The sequence below is a fragment of the Lampetra planeri genome, chromosome 41, assembly GCF_965212315.1.
Source record: "Lampetra planeri chromosome 41, kcLamPlan1.2.h2, whole genome shotgun sequence".
NCBI lineage: Eukaryota > Metazoa > Chordata > Hyperoartia > Petromyzontiformes > Petromyzontidae > Lampetra > Lampetra planeri.
In genome coordinates, this window is record NC_136147.1 from 7301290 (window position 1) to 7326457 (window position 25168).

The 25168-nt window shown below is 44.6% G+C and overlaps 1 protein-coding gene across 3 annotated transcripts in view; it reads left to right on the plus strand.

Annotated features, from left to right (window-relative positions):
- The window catches only part of LOC144732149 (PDZ and LIM domain protein 3-like), a 129822-nt gene that overhangs the window by 59604 nt on the left and 45050 nt on the right, over window positions 1–25168 (plus strand). For all 3 annotated transcript variants that reach the window (XM_078613476.1, XM_078613475.1, XM_078613477.1), the window contains one exon: window positions 16257–16344. In XM_078613476.1, the coding sequence (XP_078469602.1) occupies window positions 16257–16344 (88 nt within the window). The remainder of the gene's footprint in view (window positions 1–16256; window positions 16345–25168) is intronic.

The window sequence follows — 25168 nt, forward strand, 5'->3', positions numbered from 1 at the left end:
TGTATGCAATGTGTGTATGTAATGTGTGTATGCAATGTGTGTATGTAATGTGTGTATGCAATGTGTGTATGTAATGTGTGTATGCATTGTGTGTATGTAATGTGTGTATGTTGTATGTAATGGGTCCGTGTTACTCCACCACCCACTAGAGGCCGCTACATTCTCCGCTGTAAAATAAATAAGCGAGTGTGGATTGAATCGTGACCCTAAATCATGTAAAAGCATTGAATCGCTAGCGGCGTGGTAGAGGTGAATGGTTATACGCCAAGTAAGACACAAAAGCAAATAGAACGGCAACATTGCAGGTAAAGACGCAGCCCTGCAATTGCTTGCTCATGCCACTGCTGGCAGAAGGGCTTCCACTAGAGGGAGCTCTAGAGGGGCACTTCTATCGGGTGTATTGGTTTTCCTCTTCCCTATCCTGTGGGTCTTTCGGTAAAGTCACGTAGATAGGTTGAAAGAAAATAACAAAAAACTACGACGTTTCGATCGCAACACAAGCGGTCGTCCTCCTGATGAATATGAATTCCTGCAGTCACGAAAGCTTTAAGTCAAGATTTCCTATTCCCTGTTGGCACGACATCTTGGTAGAGGTGGGAGTACCCATGCTTTAGGGGTCGTCCATAAATGACGTCACGCACCTAGGGGGACATTTGTGACGATGTGTGACGAGGGGGGGGGGGGTTGAGAAATGTGACGTCACGTAAAAATGCTCAACTTTAAATAAATATAGACAACACGTTCTACTTAATTAAATACACTTCTTAATAAATGTTTTCTCCTACAACATCAGAGTGCAGCGCCACATTAAATACGCACTACAATGACAATAGTTTAAAGTGATTTGAAGCATGTTTAACTTTTGTTGGGGGGGGGCAGAGCTTTGTGACGTTATATTTGAGGGGGGGGGGGTCTGACTTTTTGTGACGCCGTGCGACTAGGGGGGGGGGGGTGGGGGGTAAAAAATCGTCCAAAATCGCGTGACGTCATTTATGGAAGGCCCCTTATCGCACCACATGCGTACCTGCCGATTGACTGTGCTGCACACATTTATAATGCTGGATGGACAGAGGCGTTTGGGTAGGCGGAGTGCGATTTAGGATTCAAAAAAACCTGCCCACTTATTTCAACTGCCACGCCGGGATATGGAATGGAACCGGAAAAACGTCTGCTAACGTTAAAGGATTTAAATTTCGATGTAAAGCTTTCGTGACCGCAGGGATTAATCTTCTTGGTTCTTTCGGTAAAGTCACGTAGAATGGAAATAATAAAATAATAAAAAGAAAACATAATAAAATAATTCTCACGACGTTTCGGCCACAACGCAAGTAGCCGTCCTCAGGTGGAGAACAGGTCTGTCGAGGAGACAGAGTCTTAATGACAAGCCCCAGGCTTGGAGCGACTATTTAAGCTGGGATGGAGGGGCGAAGAGCGCCTTGACAAAATAATTTGCATATCAAGAGGAATTTAGCATATTTATGGGAAATGCAGATATGCGATTAGTACTACTTGTGAAATGCGTAGGAGGTTTGGCGAGGGGTTTAAAGTCATTATGCCCATGCATTATGCAGGATTAGCAGCATCAAGAAAAAAAAGTTAAAGGATTTCTTATGAAAGATGTCGTTTGTGGTTTGTGGAGATGATTCTGAGGGTCTCTGCCTGAGGCACACACGAAGGGTGAAGTTAAATTAATTTTACTGCGGGGGATATGATCATTCATCATCGAATATCATCAAGCATTATCATTAAAATTATCGTACATTTTTTTAAACGAATTTCTTTAGAGCTGCTTTTTGTGTTTAGTTTGTTGTCCTTCCCATGCACCTCTGATTATTACGGTTGGATACGTACGGTGCGAAAGAAATTCAACATAAATACATATATTCAACATATATACAGAAACATTCAACATTGGCCGTGTCTGCGATTGTTTCTACTTTTAACAGTGGGGTTTCCATGCCACTGACATTGTTACAACTCTGTTTCGCGATCCAGATGTTGGTCATGAGTGATTGTACACATCGTGAAACACAACGACGAAGAATCCGCCGTGTAGCCTGAACAAACTGTTTGGCAAGTGCTGTTAGCAAGCACCTATGAAGGTCGGCACGGCACGCTAGAAGGTGCGTGGCCAGCACCACGCCCTGCCGTCTTTGTCTCCCCAGTGGCGATGTTTACACACCGCACCAGGTACTCATTTGAGTGGCCCAGGACCGGTTTAGATAATCGTCACTGGTGTTGGCCGTGAGCAGGAATCGAACTCGGCTCATCAGGTTTGTAGTGCAACGTACTAACCGCAGCGCCACCACTCGCCACACTGAACAACACGCACACGCACGTTCTGTGCTGTACTCCAGCGCGAATGGAAAAGCAAGTTTTCATGAGATTTGTCTTTTACATTTGCTTGACCCTATTTTCAGGCATGAATACTGCACGCGAACTCAAATGTTTCCCTTGGGAGCTGTAGAAAGGCTGAGGGCAAGTCAGGAACCCACTTGCCCACCCACAGGCCAGCTGTTGAAATCCAAATAGGATTATTTTTAGGTTTATTATCTTATCTCCCACTGGGCCTGACTCGCTGACCGTATTATATTTAGTGCTTTGTCTATCACTCTTCAATTCTTTTGTGTTTTTTTTCTTCAACGCAGTGTATTTTTGTTTTGGCTACACGCTGTCCCCATATCTTTCCTGTAAATGTGTTTGATGACAAAGGGGACATTGCCCGACGCTTAATAAAGGTCGCTGGCTGTGTACAATAGATTAGTATATATTACCGGTGTAATTGTACCGTAGGCCATTACATCATGTTTTGATAGCGAAATACAAATGAAACGTTGTCATGTTCACTAGAGAATAGTTCTTTATTTAACCGGGTCAAGGTTCATCGAGCTTACGTGTTCATTTTGCCAGTAGGTACCCGGGTTGATGCAATTAGGCAGCCGTTTGTGAATAATTTTTTAAAGATTAAGTTGCGGGTATATATATTTTTAACTTCTGACATTGGCGATGACACAGCACGCAGCGACACGATGGTAAGCATGTCTCCGCTTGCATCGGTATTTCTACAACAAATGGAAAGTTTACTTCTCTGTGCATCACATCCTTTCTCAAAGGCATCGGGCGATCGTGGCCGAGATATTCCCACCTACGTACATTTGTTCAAATTGCTCATTTAACTTGATTTTGCGGTCTTCCTTGGCTTCTTGTACCTTTAATTTTCCCAGTCAAAACACATTTTTAGTCAGCTTCTTGTTTGCTAATTACATATTCAAGAAACGGTAACATGCCTTTCCCTAATTTTTCTTGTTACATTTATTTTGTGTACCTACTATCCATAATATGTTTATTTTACTCATCTTGTCTGTTGAGAATAATTTATCCTGTTCTCGAATATGTTTTAAATCCTAAATTAAGCTAATATATATCCATATCCACATTGCAATGCCATAATGTCACCTGAACTCATTGAATCGCTCCATCTCCATGCTCATCATCCTCTGGGACGTGTTCTCTCTTTTGGCTGCCATGCCATTACCAGTCTCAGCCATCTGCCATCATCTCTTCAAGTTATGCGCTTTGTGCAACCCCCACTTTACTTTCCTTAACGGTCAATATTATCTTCTTGGTTCTTTCGGTAAAGTCACGTAGAAAGGAAATAATAAAATAATAAAAATAAAACATAATAAAATACAATTCTCACGACGTTTCGGCCACAACGCAAGCAGCCCTCCTCAGGTGAAGAACAGGTCTGTCGGAAAGACAGCGTCTGAATGAACACCACCAAGCTTGGCAGTGTATATTTAAGCTGGGTTAGAGGAGGAAGGGCGCCTTGACAAAGGAATTTGCATATCAACAGAGGAATTTAGCATATTTATGGAAAATGCAGATATGGGATTTAGTCACTACTTGTGGAATGTGTAGGAGGTGGGGGGGGGTCTCAAAGTCATATTATGCTTGTGTATTATGTAGGATTAGCAGTAATAAAGGGAGGAAGTAGGGTTAGCAGTAATAAAGGGAAGGAATTTTAAGAGTAAGGAGCTGCAGCAGCCAAACCAACACGTAAAAAACTAAAACTTTTTCCCTTTATTACTGCTAACCCTACTTTCTCCCTTTATTACTGCTAATCCTACATAATACACGAGCATAATATGACTTTGAGACCCCCCCCCACCTCCTACACATACGCTGCCAAGCTTGGTGGTGTTCATTCAGACGCTGTCTTTCCAACAGACCTGTTCTTCACTTGGCATTGTGGCCGAAACGTCGTGAGAATTGTATTTTATTATGTTTTATTTTTATTATTTTATTATTTACCTTCTACGTGACTTTACCGAAAGAACCAAGAAGATGAATCCCTGCAGTCACGAAAGCTTTAAATCGAAAAGTCAATATTATGTTTAACACAACGTGCCAATTATAGTTACTAGTACAGCACACCGGTGTGTTGGAGAGTGTAGGTTTATTCTGTGTGCTGAACTAGCAACGAATTGGCATGTTTCTTTTCGTGACAATCCTTACTAATTTGCTGTGTTCGGTGGTGGCGGGTTTAACGACACATTTATGCCATATAACCCAAAAACCTCTATTATAGTCAATATGACGTCTCTGATTTGCATATTTTCCTGATCCATGTTGTCCCTCTTTCGGTCTCTCAGTATAAAATTAAAAGCGTGAAACTTGATGATGAACTACAGATGCTCGCAAGAGCTTGGTCAGAGTGCTTTTGGACACTGAACTTGATCATGAATAGGCCTCCTTCACAAGAGTAAAATTGCACCTCAAAGAGTTCACACCTGGTTCTGAATACCTTAAAGAGAAATTGAATTGAGTTAATATTTGCAGAAGCAGAAAGCCTGACTAATACAAGCGCACACACGGGAAGGATGGACACACAGACAATCTCCTGTTTTATCGAGGTTAGGATAAAAATGTCCATGCAAATAGTCACATTTCACCAACGTTATTTTACCATCTTCACGTGTACGTGACACATTTCTAAATGTTGGCGCAGATCTTTGAGTGTTCAGAGTGGCAGCTTTTGTGAGGTAGACTTGACATTACCCTATTACAGTTTACGACTCTCCCCTCAAATATATTTATTTTAAAATCCCAGAACCTCGGCGTATAGTACTGTTCGTAGCTGGCCACGTGGGATTTTGGGCTTTTGGGCCTATGCTCAGAAACCGTGATTAAAAACATTAATCAACAAAAACATTGTTTTCAATAAACTCTTCCCTAAGCAGCATATCTCTCTCGCTCTCTAATATGTGTTGCAAATTGTAGGGATTTTAAAGAGACACCGAACTAAATAACATTACAGAAATTGCACTGATAGGGAAAAAGAAAAAAATTAATTGCGGTGCCATCCATTAGATAATTTGGCTTTGAGAATGGAAAATCGTGGCTTCTCGATAATAATGATTTTTCATTTTGTGGGATAACAGAATCGCCAGCCAAATGTGTCGCAACACTCCTCTGTTGGCCAGCAGCATGACACAACACTGGCAATGTTCTGAAATGATCTTTCCGACGAGTTGTCTGCCTGACAGGAAATGAATGGGGGCCATGTGGTGGTGGCATTGTCGATGATGTCATGTTGGTCTTGCACACTTGGCAAACCTTGCCCGTGCCGGAAGAAATGGGACCGTGTATTTTGCGGGAACCCTGAATATCTGAGGTTGGCCAAGAGCCACCGCCTGAGCCATTAATCAGCAGTGAATAATTGCCGGGGAATTTATTGCGCCGTGCGTGTGCATGTGTTTGTGAATGGTCGTCTGTTTGCTTGCTGGATAGATACTATATGTAAGATTGTGTGTGTGTGTGTGCGTCATAGACCTGTGCAAGTTATTGGTGTGTGTGTGTGGAACAAAGTGAGGTTGCGTTGGCAGGGTCATGTAGCTCGCATCCGCAGCCTTTGTTTGGCCGGATAGAGGGGACTAAACAGGTGTGGCACGGACGAGAGACGCTTTTGAGCTGATGTCGTACGAGACAATTTGGAGCTGAGTGAACTGGCCTTTGTGGAGGAGGATCGTGAAGGATGCTACTGGGCACTTGGAGGTATTCGCCCTCCTGCACCAATGGAGAGCAGAGGAGCGACGCTCAGAGTGATGTTGTGGGCCTCTCTGAGGCTGGTTCAGTCTCAACTGTGTGCTTGACAAAACCGGAACTGGGAAAGAGAAAGGAGATTGGCGTTGTGTTGATGCCACCATCATCCCATGTGCAATGTTGACATCAATAGGTGCTCACTGATCTTTGTGAGTTGTTTTCTTCTCATATAGTGTAAGTGTTGTGCTGTGCGTGTCAGTCTTTGTGTATTTAAACGCAGGTTTATACAGGGGGTAGAGAGATCCTGGAAGGAAGTCTGGGGAGGAAGCGTTACGTTTTACTGCTTAGTTTATTAATCAGTTAATGTTTGTGTAGGGGGCTTAAAGTGTTTTTTTTTGCACAAGAAGTGCATTGTTTCATATGCATAGCAACTTTACAATACAAGCATCACGATTTGTTTTTCTGGTATGTTGACCTAAGTTTTGTTGTGCAGTCAAAACTGTCTAGGGAAAGCAAAATTCCACCTTGTAAATGATTCAATTACAGGAAATCTTTGTTTCATATCTTTCATGTGGGCAGCACGCGCTGACCAGCGTGGCAAAGTATGGCTAAATAGCCCCCACGACCTGCATCCGTGTCGAGAGGGTTTCATTCAGCGGTGCAACCTCTCTGTAGACTTTTACAATTTTCGGTTTATTTTTAAATGTTGCGGAGAAGTCAGTACCATGTTTAAAGTCTGCAATGGTAGGGTAGACATTTCTACATTAAATATATGAAATGAGGAAAATAATATAGTTAAACGTGTTTGGCTATCAAAAGTCAAGTTTTGAAATGAAATATGACTGGTTTGTATTCAGTAGCGGAGTAGTAAAACAATGTGTTCGCTTTCATCTCGGTGGTGGAGTCTGCAAGGGCCCTAAATAAACACGGCGTGTTACTCAAGTTTCAAATAATGTTAGGTGCACAATGAATAATTCCACGCTCGTATTTTCCAGAATGTCCTTCACGAACATTTATCATCGTGCATGTGTGTGCTTTAAAAGGAGTAAAAAAAAATCAATATATTTTGTATCTTATTAAAAATTGGGGGGATAAGAGTTTCCCAGAACACATTGGTGCTAGGTAATTGGCACGGGCAATTTGATGTTTTGTGGTAAACCGTGTGATGTGTTTCAAAAATGGTAAATTCGTAGGATTTATCAATAAGGAGTTACTTAAATTCGGATGTAATTGTGTTTATGAGCGATGTTGCAAGTGTTATGGCTTCGGAAGCACAACCTCCCCTCGCCGTGTCGTTCATGAGTGTTGTTTGACCGCGCTCCACAGATAGATGGGTCCGTTCATTTTAGCGCTCCCACAGTCGATTGTATTCCATCTACTTAGCATCTTCCATGTGGTAGAAGATAATACATTAAAAACTATCTACAGAAATAGAAATGCACATGAGGTTTTATCAGGCTTTAAAACATCTGTATATTTTGTATACACAACCTTTGTTTATACATATTCTTAGGTTTTTTTCGGTAAAGTCACGTAGGTAAAAAATTAAAATTAATAAAAGTAAAATAAAAATAAAATAAAAATCACGACGTTTCGGAGGCAACACAAGCTTCCGTCTTCAGGTGGAACCGTCACAGCACGAGCAGTGACGTTTCCACCTGAAGACGGAAGCTTGTGTGACGGTTCCACCTGAAGACGGAAGCTTGTGTTGCCTCCGAAACGTCGTGATTTTTATTTTATTTTTTATTTTACTTTTATTAATTTAAATTTTTTACCTACGTGACTTTACCGAAAAAACCCAAGAATATGAATCCTTGCAGTCACGAAAGCTTCAAATCTTTGTTTATACACTTTTGTATTGTGGTCAGTTGTTATTTTATATCCCCAGCTGGGTTAAAATCTGGTTAGAGTGGCTCGCCTTACACTTGGATGATTTTGGATTCAAATCCCAACTGGAAGTTGACTCAGCCCCATCATCCCTCCGGGTTGAATCAAGCGAGTGCCGCTTTGTGGGAAGTAAACTTTGGTCGTCCTACGAAGAGGCTGTCCTCTGCCATGGGAATGTTGAATTTCCACCGCTGAGTCAAGGCCACCAAGAGAGACGAGTGGTTTTCCATTGTCCCTTTGAACAGGGAGACACTTTGACATTGATCAGTGGCATTAATGACATGTCAATCAGAACTCTTGTGTGTGTGGGTGTGTGTATGTGTGTGTATGTGTGTGGAGAGCAGTAGCGTAGCGGTTAGCACGCTGCACTACGAACCCGGCGACCCAAGTTCGATGGCTAAAACCAGTGACGATTATCTGAATCGGTCCTAGGTCTCCCCTAGGTCGACTCACCCACCCCCTTGTATCCCGTACCAGCTTTCATCGGTGCTCGCTAACAGCACTTGCCCCTACAGTCTGTCAAGGCTACATGGAGGATCTTTGTCTGTGTGTACATGTGCCGGTTCAGAAAGTGTTTTCGAGTGTGTGGAGTGGCGTTGTGCAATTGTCAGCCAAGAATCCAGGGATATGACTCCTCAATAGGTGACCTCGAAGCTGATGCAATCCCTAAGACTTGCTTTAAATCCCTAGGGTTTAGGCCACATGGTGTCTGAGCATTGGCTAGTACAGTGAAACCTTTGCTTGAAGGACCCATCTGTTTGCTTTCTGTCGTACACAGCTGTTTGGAGAGAGAAATTAAACTGGGCAAAAATATCAGGAGGACATCTGGTTTTATATGGTTGTGCTGAATGTATTGGTTTTTATGTTTTTAAAATAAATAATAATATAAATTTAAAATCCCCCCCCTGCTCCCACTCTGTCAATCCACAGCTGCATCGGGGCGTCCCCATGTCGTGTCAGACTGTACTTCACCACCATGCTGGCCATTATTTGTTGGTGAAAGAGAAGGGCTCAGAACTGGTTCAGATGTCATTCGCCTCTGATATTCGCCATGGCTGGGAATTAAACTCAGGTCACTCGGTTCATAGCGCAGTGCACACTAACCACCGCCCCCCCTCCTTTGTAGCACAGTAATTGGGTTATGGGAATGGGTTTTGCAAAGAGCTGGTTAATATGACGTGTTCATATATATTTACGAAATAATGTCCTATTTTGATTTATTGGAGTAATTGTAGATAAAGATCTGTTCATTCTTCGCCGAGATGAATTAAAAAGGCCATTACTTTTGGTAATGGGGTGTAACTGCATAAACCGTGAAGATATACAGAGCAAGTCATGGTGGTGGTGCATGCCTGTATCCCAGTGACTTGGAGTCTGGGCCGATTGTGTTTGTGTAACATTCCCACATAAAGGGTCAATGTAGCTGTGTGCAGCAGGCCGTTCAGCAGTTAGGATTTTAAAGTAAACAATATGATGTGCTTTAAGTGTCAATACATTGATAAAATCCAGCAATGTTCAATCCACCAATGGATGAAGGCCTGCCCACGCCATATTGTTAACGGGGGTGGGGGAGGGGGGTTTTGAACATACTTCACCGCGCTGGTCAGTGCGGGTTGGTGAATGTGCGGTAGGTCAGGGCCTGGTCCTGATTTCACTGTCCACTGATGTGAGACGTGGCCAGGAATCGAACCCGCGTCGCTGGGTTCACAGTGCAGCACACTAAACACCACTGGAGCACCGGAGTTTGAGTGTTATTCCCACATAAATGTGGGTATTCTCCAGGCACTTGGGATTCCTCCGACATGGAGAAATACTTCAAAAACTGGCCAACAAAAATGCCGAGCAGGACTGTCCCGAACAGCCTTAACTTGCCGACTTTTTCCCACCTCAACATATAAGTTATTGCGGCTGCTGTGTTATTCAAGACGATGTACTATATATCTTCTCTTTGAGCTGCTTTGAGCTTGGAGACCGCACACCATCACCCTCCTCTGGGCACAAGCCGCAGCCGACTCCCCGTGCTCTTCAGTGTTCCCGACTCGACGAGAACACCCCCACAGCCAAACAAAGCTCGGCCTGCGGCTCGGACAGGCTCGTTAATCACGGCGCAGGCAAGGCGGCACGTTTAAAAGGAAGGTTTTGGCACAGGAGTCAAAGACCGTCACAACGGACCCTTTTCTCCATCGGTAACTCCGCAACGAGTGGGTTGGGCGGCCGGGGTTTTGGGTGAGGGGGCAGAGCTGGGGGTGCAGGGTCATATCTCCCTGGGCTGTGCATGGATTTTATAGTGAGCTTCACGATAATTATTAACGCTGAAGGATGCTCGCGAGTCGAGCTAGAGTTACCATTAGGAAGGCCGGGTTTACATATTGGTCTGGCTTCACAGCCACAAAATTATAATGATTTTTTTTTTTAAATGCGTATGTGCAATCAAGGGTCACAATTACTCATGTCCTTGTAATGGTCGTCATCAGCCTCTCGAAAATTGTTGAAGCAAAAGAGACGAAAATAATCTCTCGTGACGTGATTTTCATGAAAATGCCGAAGGGTCCCAATGTAACAGTGTCTCCCGTGGAATCACGAGGGATCGTGTATTGAGGTGGTATTTCAAACTTTTTGCTGGATTTTTTTGGCCATAGCCCCTCTCCAACATCCTCCTCCTCTGCTCCCGTGGGTATCTTTTGCAGTGAATTTGAACTCGCCGTGCACACGCTGCTGAGCGGCTAGTTCTTGAGTCATTTGAACAGCCGCACGCAGCACTACCCACAAACCAGAAGCTCCACGATTAAACATGTTGACACTTTTGTGATACTTCTGTGGGTGCACGAGCACAAATAACAACAACAACTCAACACAATTGACAAGGACACTGTCTTAAAATGAATAATGCACGAAATGGGACTTTTTGGGCGATGGACTTCATTCAATTGAGTTTATGCATGCGTATTTGACTTTTGAAGGGTTTGTCTGTCACTAAACATTGACTCATGGATGACTTTTTCTTCTTCTACTTGGTCCGCTGTCCTTGCAAACCTTCTCCACGCTGCCCTGTCCTGGGCCATCTCTCTTTCCGCTTCTCGGGCCCACCGTGTCCGATCGCACCACATCGCACCCCCCCCACCTCTTCTTCTGCCTTCCTCTTGATCTCTTTCCTTCCACTTGCATCACTTGCACTCTCTGACCCGCATAATTTCCCTGTGGTCTCTCCACTCATGGATCACTGTTATACTAGAATGTAGAGCTCACTAGCGCGTGTACCTAACTCTTTCTCTGGTGTCTATTGCTCTCATGTTATATTTGCGCGGTTCTTTTGATTCCCATAATGTTTATTTTATGACCATTAAATACCTAGCTTGTTAGTTGCACGATATTCTTGAAGGGTCCTGTACTCGTCCTCTGCAATATTGATGTTGTTGTATTTATCTCTCTGTTGTTGTTGTTGTGTTCACGCACCACGGACCTCCCTTGTAAAATACCCGGGCAACTGGATGAATGGGACCGTCATCCATGTACCAAATAAAATACACTCGAAGCTAAAACTGTTCATATGGCAATTTGAAGGTTGTTCTCATCTAGAAACATTCTTAAAACTAACTTTCTATCAGGGCCCCATGGTGTACTGTATAGTCTCCCAACTATAATTCTCACATTTTCTTTCATCTCCTTATCTCTCTGCCATTGGCCAACACATTGTCCAGCATATGTATATTTTTTACTTTTAATGCCACAGTGTTATTGAGCTCCAGTGATTGTCACTAATTTGGCCAGGCCATTATTACAACATGTTGGGTTCCCTGAATCAGGACATCGCTTGGGCTTTCCAGTGGTACAAATTCTTGTTTTGATAAAACTCTCTTGCTAAGCCACTAATCTCATGTGTACACAAAGGAAGATTAAAGTCAGTAGTGTGTGTGTGTTGCTGACGTTTTCAGATGTGTTTAGTGTTTACTTTTGTGACACTAAATCTCACTTATAAGCTGAATGTACACCAGTGTGGTTATTCTGGCAAGCTCTGTTTCATGATGAACAGAAGCACTACGCCCTCCAAAGTTTAAATCTTTTATTTTATTTAGAGAGCTTGTAAGACCAGACACATTTTAGACGTGTACTTGTACAGCCCTTTGTCAATCCACTGCTGGATAATGGCCTCCACATGATGTGTGTTTCATGACGGTTGTTTGACCATACCTAAACATTTCTGACTGTGCGAGTTGGTGAATCCGAGATACACAGACACGGGGACACAGAAGTACATTACAACAATGTATTTTTGCTGTGCTGCCCTCTGCTACCCAAAATGTGGTCCCACAGCATTACAACACCTGTTGCACATGATGGTTGCCTGTTCACGTTTAGGCTTAATTTTGCTTAGCTTTCGATGTTGCATAAATAAATAAATATCAACTTTTCTGAGCCTATTTTGTGAATCCCACGAGACAGTATGCAACCATGATCCTCCTGTCCAACACAGGAATCGTAATATGATTAATTAAATATGCTTAGAATTAACGTAATAAACAAAGCAGCATGGCGCAGACTAAAATTCCAATGTGTGGGCACCAGGGCGAACAGCACTGGGATTAATTTTGTTCTCTATCTGAAACACCTTGCAAATGGGACCTTATCTTGAAACGTTGCGTTTAGAGCACGGGTGGAGAACGTCCGGCCCGCGGGCCGTATAAGGCCCCGCGAAATCATTTGGTCTGGCCCTGCCAAGGCAACCGCAGGCGGGACTCGAAATTCAATAAATCTAGGAGCAAACCTGGAAAAGCAGTTGCGAGTAGTAGCAACATCGTCAATACCAGCTAACATCACGCGCCTCACCAAAGAGAAGCAGTTCCAGCCATCACATTAGGGGTGAGTTAATTCAATGTTTGACCAAATATAACAGGCTCATTTTTAAGTTGATAATTTTGCATGGCCCGCGAATGATGTTATAGATATCCAAATGGCCCTTGGCAGAAACAAGGTTCCCCACCCCTGGTTTAGAGTATTTGGCTACTATAAATTTCCACGTGATAAGCCGCTTCGTTGAGCTATCATTTGTGGCCATGTCTCTTGGGCCTTACTTGGTAAAATAAATAAAAAGTCAGTTCTAGGAAGCTAAGCAGGGTTGGCTCTGATCAGTATTTGGATGGGAGAATTGGCAAGTATGTCTTAATAGTGGCACTTATCCTGCCAGGCAAGTGTTCTCACCTTGTGCTGTGTCGTTTTCGGGTGATTTCCGGTTGCGACGCATCTTGTCCGACTGAAACAATTTCAGTTTTCTGCCGGAGCTCCCAACATCATTCCGAACAACCCACGGTGCAACCCGAAAGCACGTCAGAGGAGATGCGCAATTAATGCCGTCTTTTTGAAATGTCGTCGAACAGAGATAACTGTTTGGATTAAAGTCTTCAAATTAAATAATCGAGATATGAACACTTTAACCCACATATGATTGTGCTTAAGCAGCATAACTGCCGAGAATTCCACCGCAGGTCAATGCAGTCCTTTGCCAAATTTTCCAGTACTTGGCCAATTTTCAAAGTATAACTCAAATATTAACTTGCTGAGGCTGCACTTATGTTTAAACGCCATATGTGCATCTTGTTGTATTGTACACAGCATACACATGTGTAAATTAATTAACATTAAGCTCAGAATTAATTTCACAATATGGGGTTTGTGGCGTATGCTGTTGTGTTTCTGCACGGTGTTAATTAAATGTGTTTGGCAGATGTACGAATCGTCAACAAAGGGACTCCAAAAACAAACCGCTTGCCTTTTTTCCTCCTTGCTGTAGGGCATGGTCAAGGACCACAATTGAGCACTCGCATCTGGATTTTGTTTACAAAATAACAGCGTGTTGTTTCAGGCAGATGGCTGTTTATACAGTGACTTGCACAGGCATAAAACAACCGTGGCAAATGTGCGTTAAACATCCTGCAAATATTTCACATTTATACGCCTCTAACGGCTCGGATTAGTCCACATTATCTGATACTAAAAGATTTTTATTTTATTTTACCAGGTAAACACACTGAGCTATATAGCTCTTTTTCAGGAGCGACCTGGCCACAAATGATGGCTCAACGTAGTGGCTTATCAGGTGGAAATTTACAGCAGTCAAATACTCTAAACGCACGTTAATTATAAATGCGGAGGAAAAAAAACCTAGAGGACCCAGAGAAAAAAATCCACGCGACCACGGGGAGAACATGCAAACTGCAAATATACAGGCGTCGAACCTATGACCTGTATACTTGGCGAGGCCATGAACATCTCACCACCACGGCGAGATGTTAGCGCTGGGTACAGCAGGTGGTTAGCAATCTGGGAGGTCCATAAGCTTCCAGAGGTTCTCACTGTTGGCCACAGTGAGTTCAGGGGTGGACCTAGACCAGTTGTGATGTTTCCGTGATCACTGGCTAAGTGGGCTCAGAGGCCCAGAAATCAATGGCCTTGGGCCATTCCAGCTCAGAATATTGACCTTGTGACCAAACTCTGGGAGCCATGTGGATTTGATGGCTCCCAGAGCCTTCCCGTTGTATATATTTATTTAGTTTTTCAAGGAAACAAGAAAACAGCCTGAAACACAAGTTAGATGGTGGAATTTTTTTTATATAGGAATGCCACTGAACAGTTATCTCATACCCATCGTGAAGTGTGGTATGCTGTTCGAGAAAGATCAGGGTAGTGTTTTTGGTGATTGTGTGTGTTTTTTTTTGCTTAACTCGCTTTTTGGTTGTGTGAAAAATCCAATTATGGAAGCCTTTATCAAATTTCCAAAAATGGTTTTAACAATACGTTTTGTGCGGCGTGTCGTTTTGAAGGTAATCACCGAAAGTGCTATAAAAATGCGGATTATTCTTAGGCAAAGCCAATGGCTCTTTACATACACGAGACTTCATGGAGAATCGCCATCCCAGCGTAGATTAAGATTTGTATTTCGCCTGGGTACGTCCGACACCACGCTGTTTTATGAGCATTTATTCCTCATCAACACCACACAAGTGCATAAGTAAATTAAACACAAAAATTGGTGAGCATCAATGTGTATATGAGGGATGGTGATGGTGTGGAAGGTCTTCATCCAGCAGTGGGTAGACACTGCCTTTTGATGATGATGATGATCAAAACTTAACGGTATTTCTAGCTGTTTACCAAACAATGCTGTAAATCAACATATGCAAATGAAACACGTCAACACAATCGTAAAATCACAATCACAAGAAACTAATGAGCAAAAGCGAACGTGCCCAAATAATGGTTTTCGTTGGCATGATTAGACCCTTATTTCTTTCAACACTCTGCAGATAAATCACTGTGTTGCAACCAGCTCACATTCTTAGATAATGCCTGTGTTTACACACCAGCACACTAGCTGCAGCATATGACATTTGCAAAAAGATAAGGACACCTTTCATCGTGACTCTACTACTACGGTGTGGGTGTAATTATGGTAGCTTTTACTATGGCTATTGTTTGTGTGGCATTTCGACCAGCTCTTATGAGCTCGGCAGGTTTGTACTGCCACATTTCAGTCCCAGCTGTTGTGTTTACCTGTAGTTTACAAAAAAAATATTGTTTTTTTTAATTAAAGTTATGCTCACTCAAGTTAAAGTCTCGCCACGATCAAATCAATGATGATCAAGGGTGGCGCTGTTCTTCATTGAGAGCCTTTGGCCCATCTTAGGAAATTCCACATTCCTACGGCAGGGGACAATCGTCCAATAGAACGACCCACTGATGACTCTGCTGGTAGCGGAACTGGTTTCAACGAGTCCAGAGGGATTATGGGGACGAGTCGACCTCTGGCTAAGATTCTGATTCTGAAACAAGGACGACAACCTGACCCACGTGACTCCACGTTTAGACTCGTGGCGGATGATTTTTTACGTATTAGAACGTGAACAGCGGAATATGCTGAGTTGACTATGGCGGTTAGCTTTGAACAAGCGTTACAAGTGTGTGCCCGTGACCCAATTGCCTGTAATGTGTTCTGTCCCAGTCAGAAGGTAAAACGGGTTGAGCATGGTGCTTGGATGGGCTACCACGCTGCATGGGCATGTTGTTCTGGGCTGCTGTGGGAATACTTAGTGGTCAACAAAAGGCAGTAGAGTGCTGTTGTGCTGTACTTCTGTGCTCCCACGTCTATGCTCCACACCTTCGCTACTTGGTGAAAGGTGATACAAAAACTGCCGTGTGCAATGGCGAGGCAGTTGGGGGGTTAATAAATGGCTGGGCTTACACGCACGTGAGCGTCGAGTGACACGTGTGTTTGCACGTACGTACGTACGAGCGCTCCGTGACTGACCACCTCTTTAACCCTCTGCTTTCAGGCAGGAGACGAAGCTGTGGTCGCCGAACGTTCAGGACGAGGAGGGCAGAGTACATCCGTTCAAAGTGAACCTGGAGGCTGAGCAACAGGTACGGAACGGGTGGTGGATTTACCGGTTGCTTTGTTGAAGTAGGCGCCTACTTCAGCAGTTGTTTTTTTAATTGCTGTGGTTGTCCCACCCGATGACGATTGCTTGTGTTGCGATCGAAACGTCGTGATCTATTATTTTTCTACTTTAATGAGTACACATTTCTACGACCTATGTGCCTTCATAAACATGGCCATTTACGAAAGAAATATAAAAAAAGGTGGTAAGGGTCCCAAAGAAACACAGAGGAGATGCCTGCTTGGATATACACTGAGAGACTGGAGCGAGGAACGCATGGATTGTAGAACGTACGCAGGTTAATGGCTTAATACTGGTAGGAACCACCTGGTTCCACCAGCCCACAGGGGATTATTGTGTCCGTCCATCGTGCATCCAAAAATGGGAGGGGTGGGGCTGGGTGGAGAGGGTGGGGAGGGGCTGAGTGGGGAGGGGAGTGTGGGGAGGGGCTGGGTGGGGAGGGTGGGGCTGGGTGGGGGGTGGGAGGGGTAGGGCTGGGTGGGGAGGGGCTGGTCACCCCGTGGTGCCCTTATAAAACTCAACGTTTAACCTACTCACGCCGGCTTGTGCCCGCCCTCACAGTCGGCCATATTTGCGGAATACACCACGCCATTGACCGAGCAACCCAACGTTCCTACCAGCTCCCTCCGCAGGAATGTGTTTCAAACAGTAAAGCAAAGTGGGTGTGCTTGGGCAGGGCTCGTTGCTAGAAGGGATGATGGCCGTTGGTCAAGAATAATGATGGAGTGGCAGGCACGGAACGGAACACGTCTGAGACTACGTCGATTGGGAAGATGGAGCGATGAAATCAATCTTGATTTGAAGCTTTCGTGACTGCAGGAATCCATACTCTTTGGTTCACTCGGTAAAGTCACGTGGGTAGAAATAAAATAAAACAAATCACGACGTTTCGATCGCAACACAAGCGGTCGTCATCAGGCAACCGCTTGTGTTACGATCGAAACGTCGTGATTTGTTTAATTTTGTTTCTAACTTTGTGACTTTATCGAAAGAACCAAAGACGATGAAATCAGTTCAAATGCAGGTGGTGCGAGGTGGATTATTAGAGGAGTTTGGGAGGTGGCAGTTGCTTGAAAAGGCCTTAAAATAGCTTGATCATGGCTGATGATGGATATTGAATTAATGATTCTTATGTATGTATGTTGAACTTCTTTCGCACCGTATGTAGTCAACCGTGCTAATCGGAGGTGCTTAAATGTATGTAGCGGAACATGCCAGAATGTTAAAATGCTCAGGGCGTACCTCCTGCATTAAATAAAAGCTGGGTTGATGAGCTGTGCGTCATCTTGTTTACATAGTTGTCATGGTGACGGAATGAGGAGGTCACATTCCATTTCAGATTTGAATTACAATTGTCCCATTGAAGAGGAAGGATTAAAGCGAACAATAATGCAGCTTATTGCAACAAAAAAACGCACAAACATGGGGCTTTTATACATAGTGCTGTACCTGGCAATTCCAAAGTTGTTACTAATGATTTTTTTTATTTCACCACAAATAAAGAATGATAGCATCTCATTTAGCTTGAGCATTTGCCGAGTGTTTTACCCCCCCAGTGCGCTGTGGAATTTGACGGTGTCGGGACGCCCTTTAGTTTCCCGCACAAAAAAAAGCCGTGGCCACAGTTAAATACGCCTTTGACGAGCCCTCTGCGTCCCAAGAGGGCACGTGTAGAATACTAAACGAAATGCACTCGGAGAAGCCGACCCTTCCAACAACAATGACATCCTCAAGGCTTGCCACACGAGGAAAAGAAAGCCCTCGCATGATCTCGTAACGTTATTCAAGTGAAATGTGCGAAACGTATATTAACTTCATATTTCGACCAAATGCTCAGAGAGCTCGTGACGGCTGTATCGATATTTTTATTTATCGTCAGCCACGATATATCCACTGCAAGATGTAGGCCTCCATAAATGTGGATATTAGGCCCGGCTAAGTCCTTAGTGATACAAGGATCCATCGAGCTGACATGCTTGAAGGCAATAGTGTGTGTGTGTCGAGGAAATATTGGATGTGCTCAACATATTTAAGAGCGTCCCATCTGCTCAAAACCCATTCTACCCACCGTAGTAGGCTCCTTTGTGGGGTATTGGCGATCCAGAATACATAAAAGCCAACTCGGCACATTTTGGCTGTGATTTACCCCAAAAACATTTAGGGCACCGTGCTGTGCAGAATGTCCCACATCTCCTTGTCAGGGGTGTTTATTTTTGGGCTTGTCAAACTGCCTCCTGTAACTCAGCCTCCAGCTGTTTGGCAAATACAGGGCCTCATTTAGCCTGGATGTGGTGCAGTAAACGAAAACACAAGCCCTCCCAACATTTTTTCGAGTTTCTATCTTAGCATTTCACTACTTTGCGATGCAGTGCCATATCACATTGTGTAGATTACTAATGCAGAGTTCTACTTATGTTGAATTGTGCGTGGGTATACGTCATGCATATCAAGCGGGGAGCGATGGCGCGCAGTCGTTAGTGCACGACACTACGAACCCCCGACGACCCGAGTTTGATTCCCATTCACGGCCAACATCGATGGGCGAATATCTGAACCGGTTGACTCAGCCTTAAATTATTACCTGGTGTAGTGTGTAAAAACAACAGAGACTGGGGAGATAGAGGCAGCCGAATATTGTTGTGACCACACGGCTCCCCTCGTGCGCTGGCTTAACTGTCATCGATTCTCGCTAACAGCACTTGCCCCAACAGCCCACGTAAGCTATATGGGGGTTCTTTGTCTTTACATATAGTGCAATGAACATTTACGTGTGTGTGCATTTCATTCGGTTGGAAAATGTTCCTGATTAAATTTAATCATCTGTGTTTAACAGTTACTACTGCTGGAATATGAATGGCATGTACGTTATATATGTTTATACACACAGAAGAGCTATAAAGAATTTAAAAGTGTAGTTTGTTTTTGCATTAAGATCAACACTGCAGAGATGTATGAGTGCTGAGGATCATTGTATTACCAATGTGTAAATACATTCTCCTCGCAGCTCTAAAGTTGTCTCACAAATGCCACGTGTTTCCAATGCTTGTGCAGTGGCTAGCAGCAGCACACGCTGGACTTACAATTCAGATCTCGATTTGAAGTTTTCGTGACTGCAGGGATCCATACTCTTTGGTTATTGCAATTCAGAGGCCGCCGGCTCGACTCCATCGCTTGTCACTGCGGGTGAAATAACGGGAGCAAAGTTTCTTAAAATTCCAGCCATCGTGAAACGGGCTCACCACCGTTAGTCGATCGGCAGGCCGTGTGTTGGTGGTGTTCATGCCTGGGCTCACCCATCCCCCCTTCCCGACGCATCCGGTCAGCGGGGAAGAGTAGACGATACGCCCCCCGGAGCTCCGTCTAGTCAAGGCCCCCTCCGCCAGCGAGTGGTGCGAGCGGGCAATTTCAGGGCTGCACCCTTGCTCAATTGCTCCCCGAAGTACGTCAACAGGAACCTTGCACAAAGCGCGCTCTGCTCAGCGCCCCGCGTGAGAACTGTGTAACCGGCACAACGGCACCGCCGCATTCTTCTAATTGTGTCCGACCCATCGCAAAGGTGTTGACACGGTATTCTAATCCACCTCGTTCTTCCCGCTCGATGGATTTTGCGCCAAACACATAATTTCGTCTGCCAGGTGCGGAGGTGTGCACCTGTGATTTTACCTGCAGCTTGCTGAGGGTGACGCTCACTCATAAGCTGCTCCAGCGATTGAACTCCACGTTGTTTGTCATAACTTTAAAAAAAGTTACTTTTTTCAGGGGGATGATTGTAAACAAATGGATGATACCGAGTTTACTAGGGGTGTAACAGTTTGCTCTCTGCTGCGAAGGTTTTTCGCGGTTCTGCCGTACAGCACTCAAGCGTGGTGTGGTTCGGCTTGATGTCCGACGTTTCGATCCACGTGCCGGTAGCTTCTCTTGAAATTTGAGCGTCACTTCTGAAGAAGCCCCGAGCGCTTGGAGCAAAACGTTGGACATCGCGCCGAACAATAACAACAACAGCGACAACGATAACAACGACAACAACGCGGTTCGACCTGAAAACAACATCTGAGAGCTGTTCCCTCTCTTGAGATTAAAATTACATTTGTGATTCGGGGTCGCATTTCAATTCACGAATCGATCCTCTCCTTAACGATGTGGTGAATGCAAGCAGCCTCGAGTGGCTGGAGGGAGTCGTGTGAAAATGGTTACCAGTAACATCTTTTAATCAACAAACAGTGAATCTTGAGCACGCAATTAATTCCATACACGTATTGTGAGCTTCGGGGTCTATTGGTGGCACATTGGTTAGAACACTGCCCAATGAACCTGGCAAGCTGAGCTTAATTCCTGACCACAGCCAGCACCAGTGGCAAGTGATTTCTCTACCAGTCTTTAGACCTCTCCTTCACTAAACCCACCGAACCAAAGTGGCTTGGGGAGACCATCATCCAGTAGTAGATTGACAGAGGGCTGTAAATTATTTAAAATTATTGCGAGATTAAAAATCGATCTTAATCGCTGTACCAATGCATTAATGCACTGCTAAAGTGTGGTGTCTGTGGTGCGGTCCTTTTTAAATGGTCCCTAGCAGCACAGAAGCTGACCCTTTTTGACAATCGGACCAGATTCGTCACTTTCAGAGGATTGGCCAAGTGGCTCAGCGGGTTCATAGTTCCCAATGCATGCCACTGAGCCAGGGCCGATGAGATCCTGGGCTGCCACCTGTGCTGATAGGAAGTTCTCAAGGGTAGTGCGTATGTATTTTGAACTTCTTTCACACCGTAGGTAGCCATCCAGGCTAGTCGGAGGTGCGGGGGAAGGACAACAAACCAAACAAAGTGCGTGAGATAGCTTGAGTCCACTCGATATAAATTTGGTTTATTATTTTAATTGGCCGATTATTTTTGTTTGTTTATCAACGTTGCTGTGCACAGGACTCAAAGGCCCACAATGCCGAGCCACCAGCAAGGGGACAGCGCTAAGCATTAACAGAACACAACTGCCAGTTAAACTTTCCTGACGAGGGGAAAAAATATATTCAATCGGTGGCATTTCGGGAAATATTCCTGTTTCATTGCACAGAAGTATAGACACCAGAGAGACGGAGTGAGTGATAGACTGCTTCATATATGCTATGGGGCCCTGAAATAAATATAATGTTAAGAATGCTTTGAGATGAACAGTTTTAAACTGGTACACGAATAATTACCCATTTGCGCACCTCCGATTATCACCGTTGGCTCCGGACGGTGCCAAAGGAGTTCAGCATACGTAAGTACACAACGCACGTAAACGAGCCGGCTTTACGCGTAAACGTGCCAGAACATTGACACGCGACGAAGAGGGAGGGGGAGCAAGGCAGAGGGCCGTCCAGGCAGCTTTGTGTTCCACGTGAGTTGGACAGGTACCAACAGGCAGAGCGAACACAAAAGTCTCTTTCTTCACCTTCACGAGAAGTCAGCCCGAGTGAGGAGGTGCACTGGCGAGACCCGGCCTGCCTGAATTCTGTCCGCGCGCGCATTTGACAACTGCAAGGGGCGGGCGGGCGGGCGGGCGTGCTGAGTGAGCGTTTGGGCAGGTTCGGCGTGTCGTGCGCAGACACTGCGAGATTCTCGTAGGTGAAACTGAAACCACTTGGCATGCGCTGCAATGTCGGGCCAAGGGACCTACACTTTTTCCGCCGTTGTCTCAATCAAAAGTACGGACCTGTCAAGAGTTCGGCTCTCCGCGACGGGCCCTAATGCTGGAAAATTTAATAAGGCGCTTAATTAGGTCAGTTTGGTTATTTTTTTTGTTTAACTGAAAATGTATCGGTTGGCTGTCTCGTGGTAGTGAGATGTTCATTACCTCGCTGGGTATACACGAGGTCGTGGGTTAGATCCTGACCCTGACGCCTGGAAATTTGGAGTTTGCGTGGATTTTTCTCTCACTACTCCGGTTTTTCATTCCACATTTAGAATCAACATGCATTTAGAGTATGTTGGCTGCAATACATTTCCACGTGATAAGCTACTTCGTTGGGCTATCATTTGTGGCCACGTCACTTCTAAAAAATGAGCAATATAGCTCAGTGGGCCTTACCTGGTAAAGTAATACAAGTTTAGTTTAGGTTGTGGGTTCACATCGTGGCTCAGCTTGGCTCAGCCCCTACTCCGATTAGGATATTGAGCGCTGTCTGGTATTAGTGGAAAGTCAATACTGTCGTTTTTCTGTGGACAGAGTAGATTCTGCCATAGTAATGTGGAAGTTTCACCACTAGCCCTGGACCACCACCAGAGATGGGCTCCTATTTGAGAATTTATGTACGTATGTATGTGGAACGTATTTGATCGATGATATTGATCATAGTGCATCAGCGATGCATAAAATGCACAGTTTAACGATCTGATGCACTCATTAATGAATGGGCAGAGACAATGGCATACAATACAGTTTAAGCAATTGCAAACCCAGATACAGTGCAATCTAATACAGCATTAAACGATTAAACTAATTCCATGTCAAATCATACAACAGAATTAACACCACAGTGTATGAAGGCACTAATGAATCATGATACACACTGTAATGCACACTATGTATGCACTTCTTTCGCACCGTACGTAGCCAACCGTGCCAATCGGAGGTGCTTTTCCAGATTGAACGCGATAAGAGTTTATTCATATTGATGTTAGGACTGCTATTTTTTTGTGAGTGTACGCCAACTGATAAAAAACAGAAGTGCCTGGAGACAACCTATACCTGGATGGGATAACAGCCAAACACAGCACCAGATGATCAGGAACCCAATTAAATCTAACGTCTCAAGCTGAATGTGTCTTCCCATGTGCTTTTGCGAGTTTTACTTTGTCTCTTTCCACATCCCGTCTGCCACTTCGTGGCTGCCTGCTGCGGTGGAGCGGAACGGAGGAGTTTATCTTGCAGAGCGAACGCTTGTCCATAATTTACGAGAAGCCCTTGGAGCACAACGAAACTAGAAAAAGAACAGGTGGCTTTCACGTTAAAAGACCTGTGAGCAGCATGCCTTGACAAATGCCCTTGGAAGAAGTAACTTCTCAAAGACCCGCATTTGCTATTAACTCAAAAAGTCAGTGATGTCTTGCTCAAATGAGCATTGAGGCAGTGTTCATCTGTTTACAGCCCTGAGCCAGTGGTGGAGATTCCAGCTTCCTATTGCAGGGACGAGTCTTTGACATTCCTCGAAGATGCTGGTCTAACCATCAACCACATCAGAACATCAACACACTAAATACGAAACTGCTATTTATGTTTAGTTTGTTGTTCTTCCCCCGCACCTCCGATTCGCACGGTCGGCTCTGTACGGTGCAAAAGAAGTTCATATATACGTACACCAGGCCGATACGCACATCTGCTTGATGAATGGCAAATTAAAGATAAGCCACAGTAGTGCAATTGTGGCCATGCAACCTACATTACAGAACATTTAGAAAAGCACTTCAGTTTGCTCTCCTTCAAGGGAGGAGGAACAGCAGAACTCCACAAACTTTCTCTTGGGGCCCTCTCGTCGTGGCATTTAGTTCGGGAACGTATTGCCGCGCGCAAAAATAGTACAGGGTCAAGCAATCCATAGGGACAACCGCCGTGGTACAGTACGGTACTTCTTTTATCGACCCAAGAGGTATGATCGGCCGAGTATGACCGGCAGAGTCAACCTCCAGCCAGGGTTTTAACTCAGCTTTCCAATCACGATCTGCTCGCCTGCTCGCTCGCTCGCTCTACCGCTGAGCCAGAAGGCCGGATGCTGTTAACTACCACGAGTGTTTTTCGCTCCGTCGGCGGCACCCTTCGCATTTTTTGCCCCGAAGCTTTGTCCCCCCACCCCCCCCTATCTCTCGTGCACATCGGGCGAGCGCGGAAGGCACGCTCAGGACAGGGCACGCCACGCCACGCCCGACGGACGGACGAAAGAGAAAAGGTGTTCGCAGGCAACAAGGTTGCTGCATTACGTCGTCTTAACAATTAGGCTCGGGGAGTGATTTCTTTTGACAGCAAAGCAGAGCAGGGCCGTACACCACACTCGAGCGTGTGTTCTCACAGGTGTCTACTTTCACTTAGAAAGGCAGAACCAAGCAGAATAAACCCTCCCACGCCTTATTTACTTTTGGAGGTTGCTAAATAATGGGCGAGTGGGTGTACTTCACAGTTTAATTTGTGATGCCCGTTAAATGTAGTAAACGTTCGTGACTTTAGCCTCGTGTGCACTGAATCTGTAAAACATTACCTTCGGAGGCGATACCATTATTACGTCTTACAGGTAGTGGCACTAATGGAATCGCACAGCTCTCCATTATGGGGGCACGGGTTCAAACCCCAGAACTAAGGTCGACTGGGTACCATCATCATAAACCATCGTCTCCTCGTGGCTTATACAACAAGTGCTGCCCAGTGCAGAATTACTTCTCTGAAAGTCACCAGTGGTTATAGACTGATCCATCACGTGGGATTTATGCAACCGGTTCAGAATACTCGTTTTAACTTTTAGAAACTGACGCTTTTTTTAATGAATGCAAAACAAATGCAAATTATTGCTGGGCCAGTCCTACAGCAATCGTATTTGAACCCCATCATTGCACTGGGCAGATCCTGCAGGAATTGTGATTCTTCCACGAGTGATTCCCGTGTTAAAATCTCTCTGAAGTAATACATAGAAGTCAATATAAATTGTTACGTGAATTCCACGTACATTGCAGCCAATTGTAATTAACACCGGAAATCCACGTGCAAATTTTTAAACATTCCCACCTGTGGGTTGCATGTTCTTGAAACAAAATTCCAGTTTT